The 6,643-nt window shown below is 55.4% G+C and overlaps 1 protein-coding gene across 9 annotated transcripts in view; it reads right to left on the reverse strand.

Annotated features, from left to right (window-relative positions):
* TRAF2 (TNF receptor associated factor 2) overlaps window positions 1-6,643 on the reverse strand; it is a 36,043-nt gene that overhangs the window by 9,531 nt on the left and 19,869 nt on the right. For all 9 annotated transcript variants that reach the window (XM_017505546.2, XM_017505547.2, XM_037730316.1 and 6 more), the window contains one exon: window positions 5,682-5,756. In XM_017505546.2, coding sequence (XP_017361035.1) covers window positions 5,682-5,756 — 75 coding nt within the window. The remainder of the gene's footprint in view (window positions 1-5,681; window positions 5,757-6,643) is intronic.

Here is a 6,643-nt window from a genome sequence, read left to right on the forward strand (position 1 = left end):
CGGGGTTTCACCATGTTGACCAGGATGGTCTCGATCTCTTGACCTCGTGATCCACCCGCCTCGGCCTCCCAAAGTGCTGGGATTACAGGCGTGAGCCACCGTGCCCGGCCTCATGTTTCTCTGTTCTAACCCACTTCAGCACCTCCGGACAGGCCGCAGCGATGGACAGAGGGTACATGACTCGCCCCGTCGGCCTCTCCACTCTCACGCTGAATGAAACCCAACAACCCATTTCCAAAGCCATACGCATACACACACCCGTGCACACGCATGTGCAAGTGCAGACACTGTGCCGGTGACTGAGATGGGGTAGCGTTTTGGGACACACGTGGAGATCCCTGCCCGTGTGTCGCATGGCGCACCTGTCCTCTATCACAGTCCACAGGACAGGCGGTGCTGAGGCCCCAGGGCCTGGTCAAAACGCAGACAGAATCAAATGGCCGCTGCTCACCTGGTGCGCGGTGGTGCAGGATGACACACACACATCACGAAGCAAAACGCAAAATCCAGAAAGGGGCCAAGTGCACACAGACATTCATGTGCGACAGGGCGGCAGCAAAGCAGGAAAGAAACAGCCCAACACTGTGGTATCTGACACGGGTCTAGGGAGGAGGGAACAGCCCAAGGAAAAACATCAAACGCAAGTCCCTCCTCCATTTCCCAGGTGACACGGCAGGTATGTCACGGCTCTGTGTGTGAGAAAATCAAACCCACAAACATTAGAAGCAGCACAGGGTTTCCCACATGCTCAGGAGCAGGGAAATGGCCCTATGAATCAGCTTCCAGAAACCACAACATAAGAACCTTGCACAGTTCCCCCCAAAACAAAGAAACAAAAACATCATTAAGTAGGCAGGAGTCATGAATGGATGACCTCTCCCAGAAAGAGAAGCAGAGGAGCTCGGTCACACCACAGCTTGAGAACGCCCGTCAGAACCGCCTGCGACTCTGCTTTCCCTTGCCATCCACAGGAGGTTGGTCCCAGGACTCCTGAGGATGCTGGAGTCCCCGACGTAAAACGGCAGAGTATCTGCACAGAACCTAAGCACACCCTCCCTTATACTTTAAATCAGCTCTAGTCTGCTCATGACACCAATACGACGTGAGTGCATGTGAAAAAAAAAAAGAAAATTAGCCAGGCGTGGTGGAGCACGCCTGTAATCCCAGCTACTTGGGAGGCTGAGGCAGGAGAATCGCTTGAACCCGGGAGGCGGAGGTTGCAGTGAGCCGAGATCGTGCCACTGCACTCCAGCCTGGGTGACAGAGAGAGACTCTGTGTCCAAAAAAAAAAAAAGGTTTGTAGTTTTATAAAATGGCCTGCACATGCTCAGTCCAGACGCATTTCTCCCTGGGCGTTCCCAGTGGACAGCTGGCTGACCCCCAGCTGTGGACCCCGACACAGAGGCCTCATATGTTTCTCACACATCACCCTGGGAAACGTCACACAATGCTCTGCCAGCAGGTCTGGGGAGACAGTGCTCCCACAACGCTTATGGGAATGTGAGTTCCCGAACTGCCACGCAGCACGGCTGACAGGGGGCCCGGCACATTTCCCTCTGACGTCTCAGAATGCACGTTTGTAGTGTTTGCTTTGGTGCCATGTGACTATTTTATAAAACTACAAAACTTTTTTTTTTTTTTTTTTTTTGACACAGAGTCTCTCTCTGTCACCCAGGCTGGAGTGCAGTGGCGCAACCTCGGCTCACTGCAACCTCCGCCTCCCAGGTTCAAGCGATTCTCCTGCCTCAGCCTCCCAAGTAGCTGGGATTACAGGCATGCTCCACCACACCTGGCTAATTTTCTTTTTTTTCTTTTTTTAAAGACAGGGTTTCACCATGTTGGTCAGGCTGGTCTTGAACTCCCGACCTCAGGTGATCCGCCCGCCTTGGCCTCCAAAGTGCTTGGATTACAGGCATGAGACACCGTGCCTGGCCCCTAATTTTCATATTTTTAGTAGAGATGGGGTTTGCCATGGTGGCCAGGCTGGTCTCAAACTCCTGACCTCAGGTGATCCAACCACCTTGGCCTCCCAAAGTGCTGGGATTGTAGGTGTGAGCTACCTCGCCTGCTCTTAAGAACCATTTTTAAAACTCAAAAGTAAAACAAAACAAATGAGCCTCTGTGGCATACTGAGGCAGCCGCGTGCCCAGAGAGGCCGCTTTGGATGACTTCCAACACCGCAACTCAATATGGACTCTAAAAGCAAAGAGAGCCTAGAGAGCTTGGCTGTCACATAACTCGCCGGGACCACACAGTCCGTGCTAACACTGACACTGTTCTATGTACAGCAACGTCAACCAAAGTTCTGACTTTCCGCAGAAAGACGAGACAGCAACAGGGAAGCTGGGTGAGAATCTGAAATGGAAACACCAGTGAGAACCCATAATGTACTTTCTCCTAAAATAAAGCCAGGATCCCTCTGCTGCCGCGGAAGTATTTTCGGATGAAACGCTGGGCTGCGGGACGAAGTGGGGGCAGGAATGACACAGAACTGGCACTGGGCACCCCCATCTCCAGCTGCAGCAGGGCCCCAAGTTCTAACGTGATCTCTCTCCTCTGTCCAGGCTCAGAAATTTCCATCACAGGAAGCTCAAGAGGACACCAGGAACCTGGAGTGTGTGCAGCATGCTGGGAATGGGGGTGCAGCGCCTAGGGGGGGCAGGTGCGGGGGCAGGCGCTGCTGGAAAACGAGAAGACGAGCCCCCAAGCTGCCCACACGGGGCGGTCTGCGGAGGCAGAAGCCGGCTGGGCGCCTAGCCTCTGTGAGTCTCAATGTCCTCCTCTGATAAAGGATGCCCTAGGGTTCCTGTGAGACAGGAGGACAATCCCCAGTGCCCCCAGGAAATGCTAAACCCTGCCTATCCGTGGTTCCTACCAGCACCATCATGAAGGGCAAACACCTTCTCTAACATGAGGTGTCTGTGACCGCGGAGGCCTCTGGGCTCTTCAGCCATGAGGTCCAGGCTCACTTCCCCCATCCAGCGAGCCCTACTGGCCAGCCTCCAAGGGACCAGCTCCCAACACACGCTGCCCCACGCTTGGCTCAGCCCTGCACGTGTCCCAGGCAGCGCTGAGGAGCCTGACCAAGCCCTGAGAGTGTGGTCACCGAAAGGCTCCAGCAAAACCAGCAAAGATGGGGAGGAGGGGCTGGGAGGACGAGACGGGGCCTGCAGGGTGGCAGCTCTGGTGCTCGGCACAGCTCTGACTGATGGGCCAACAGCTTACGTCATCAAAGAACCAAAGCAAGTTTTTAAAAGAACCTCACATTTTGAAAGACCAGAAGCAAATGAACTGTCTACCACATTTGACATAAACTCAAAGAAAAAATTTATTCCAACTGACCTCAGAACATGGTATTTGGACTCTACGTCTTGGTAAGATGTACCTCCAAGAACAAAAACAGCTTCAAATAAATAGGTGGTCTCATCATCAGAAGCCATGTTCCTGGTTTGTTTTTTGTCATTTTTTTGGGGATGGAGTCTTGCTCCATTGCCCAGGCTAGACTGCACTGGTGCGATCTTGGCTCACTGCAATCTCTGCCTCCCAGGTTTGAGCGGTTCTCCTGTCTCAGCCTCCCAAGTAGCTGGGATTACAGGCCTACCTGCACTACCACGTCTGGCAATTTTAATATTTTTGGCAGAGATGGGGTTCTGCAATGCTGGCCAGGCTGGTTTTGAACCCCTGACCTCAGGTGATCCACCTGCCTTGGCCTCCCAAAATGCTGGGATTACAGGTGTGAGCCACCATACCCAGCCTTGATTTTTTTTTTTTTAGATAGGGTCTCGCTCTGTCACCCAGGCTGGAGTGCAGTGGTGCAATCTCAGCTCACTGCAGCCTCTGCCTCCCAGGTTCAAGCAATTCTCCCACCTCAGCCTCCCGAGTAGCTGGAACTGTAGGTGTGCACCACCGCGCGCAGCAAACTTTTGTATTTTCAGAGATGGGATTTCACCATGCTGGCCAGGCAGGTCTCAAACTGGCCTCAAGTGATCCTCCTGCCTCAGACTCCCAGAGTGCTGAGATTAGAGGCGTGAGCCACTGCACCCAGCCGCTGTTTTTAAGTCTACTCTCTATACAACATAAAGCAAATATGTTACCAGTGCTAGGAACCAAGATTTTCAACATTAAAAAAAGAAAAGAGGAAATCCCTCCCACACCACACACACTGGAAACATCTGAGCGAGTTCTCGGCTCTTGCCTTTGAAATGGGCCTGGGGGCCAGACAGCCACAGCAAAGCCTGCACGGAGACACAGCCCCTATATGTCGCCCTGCTCCGAAGGGCTGGAGCTCCAGGCATGGACAGGACTGCCCTGAGGAGGCAGGCGGGGCCCAAGAGACTCATTCCAGGAGAGCCTGAAAGGCCCCTCTGTCTCAAGATGAGGATCTGTGAACATCAAAACACACGGGATGGGCGAAGATGCACCACGCTCACGCGAAGCCACATGTTCACAGTGCTGTGGTGGGGACAGAGCCCACTAGACACCGCTGCTTGGGAGCCCATCTTTCGTCTTTCACTCTGGAAACAAAGTCTCAAGGAAAGAATGACCTCCTGACTCCTCAGTGCCACCCCTCAGGACAGCCAAGACCCAGGCATGGGCAGAGGATACCTCTTGGGGCCACCTCCAGGCTCCACCAGAAGGGTAGACACCTCCACAGCCTCGTAGACACCGGCCCCAGGCAGGTGTCCTAGCCCCTGAAGGGGCATCTCAGCAGCCACAGGCTCCATGGCCTCCCAAGGAGACAAACCCAGCAGGCTTCTAGCGTGAGCTTCAGGCTCCAGTGAGGGGAAAGGACGCTTTCAGGAAGCGCTCAGCCGAGTTCCCAGGGCAGGACACGTCACACAGACAGGTGGGGAGACAGAACCCCGTCCCCTGCCCTACCCATTTCAGGACTCAGACTGTGACCTATATTAAACGGAAGCAAACCAGAAAGACAGGCACACAGCTGTGGGGCTGAGCTTGCACGCGGGCTCGGCCACCTGGGCCTCCTGCTGCTGCCCAGATGGGGATGCCACCCACACGGCCTCTGCATCTGACCTCTGACCTGACACACTGAGCAGGTGCCACAGCCCCTTCCGGAACTCCAGCCTCTGGATGAGCTACCCTCACCTCCAACAAGGGAGGCAGTTTGAGAAAACGTCTCCACCTGTATCTCCCAGCTTCCTTTCCTAAAGGTGTCGTCTGCAGCAGTTAACGCTCAACTGGGCGAGAAGCTGTTTTCCTGCCAGAACTAAGGACGTCAGGGATGAAGTTCTGCCGGCTGAGGCACCGGCATTTCCCGGCTGTGGCAGCAGACCAGTCTAGGGCACCTGTCTCCACCCCGACCACCTGCTGCAAACACTCAGCTTCAAAATCAATACCAACATTTCTTGAAGCAGCACATGGAGGTTGATGAAAACATTCACGTTTCATGTTCAGGATAACTGGGAAGTGACTTGCCCAAAAGTCAGCAGCTGTGTACACTGGAGGATGAAGAGGACTCAGGACTCAGCCACCTGGCCACCAACCCACCAGGAGAGCGGCCGCAGCCCTGAATGCACCCATGAGCAGACGCTACGGAAGCTTTGCACGCCGCTCCTGTGGGCACTAAGGTCGTCACCTGCCCCAACCTCACCCTACAGGACCCTCACTGCCAACTCATGGGCCCCGCCCCGTGGTCCTCAGAGGGTGTGAGGGACACTCACCTTCTCCCGGGGGATCTTCTTCTTGCCGCAGCCGTCACAGGTCAAGGGGAACTTGGGGCAGACCTCGTGGTGCGCCTTGAAAAGAAGCAGTCAGGGGCGTGAGGGCGGACGCCAGTACCAGGCACAGGCCAGGCAGCGCCAACGGGCCGCAGGAGCACGTGGTCACCCTCAAGCCTCTCAGGCAGCGCTCTGCCCAGGCAGGATCCTGCCAGCACCGCCCCGGAGCCTCAGAGAGCTTAACACTGCTTGTTCTGCAGCTCCAGGGCAATGTGAGGGAGGCCCAAGCCATCAGAGGAGACTCAGAGGCCACATGAAACAACAGCCCACATGAAAATGGGGAGTCTGGCGGGAGGGTCTGGTGGATGGGCCGGGCTGGCCGCGTGCAGGATGTCCCCAAGACAGACCCTGACATGCTACTGCAGGGGGCCCGGTGCCCCAGACGTGCTGTGGTCAGGCCCGTCCACCTCACAGTCTACAGGGAAGGGGGGCGAAGGAGCACCTGGTGCCTGGGGACAGGTCCGGGAATTGGAGTTCCTGAAGGACAACAGCCCAGGAAAAAGGATGCTACAGGGGCCTGCCAGAGGCTGAGAGAGACCCACAGACATCTCAACCAAAGGCAAGAACGCTGTGTGGACCGTGGTTCAAACAAGCCAAGGCAAAGACACACAACAGGGACGCAGACTGGGCGTGAAGGCCGTGTGAGCATCGCGGCTGTCTCAGGCGTGGCGCTGCACGCAGAAGCACGCAGAAGCTGGTGGTGCACAGCTCTGAGCACCGCAGAAGCACGCGCTCACCAACTCTTCAGGAGACACCAAGTCAGGCTTGAGCAACTGTCTGGGGAGTGACGCCCAGGCCGGGCGAGGAGGGCTGCACACCCGCCTCTGGGCTCTCTGCCTGACGCATTTAGGCTTTGCTAACATAAAAATGCCGTTTTTTTTTTTTTTTTTTTTTTTTTTTTTTTT

The sequence above is a fragment of the Cebus imitator genome, unplaced genomic scaffold (genome assembly GCF_001604975.1).
Source record: "Cebus imitator isolate Cc_AM_T3 unplaced genomic scaffold, Cebus_imitator-1.0 Scaffold339, whole genome shotgun sequence".
Lineage (NCBI taxonomy): Eukaryota > Metazoa > Chordata > Mammalia > Primates > Cebidae > Cebus > Cebus imitator.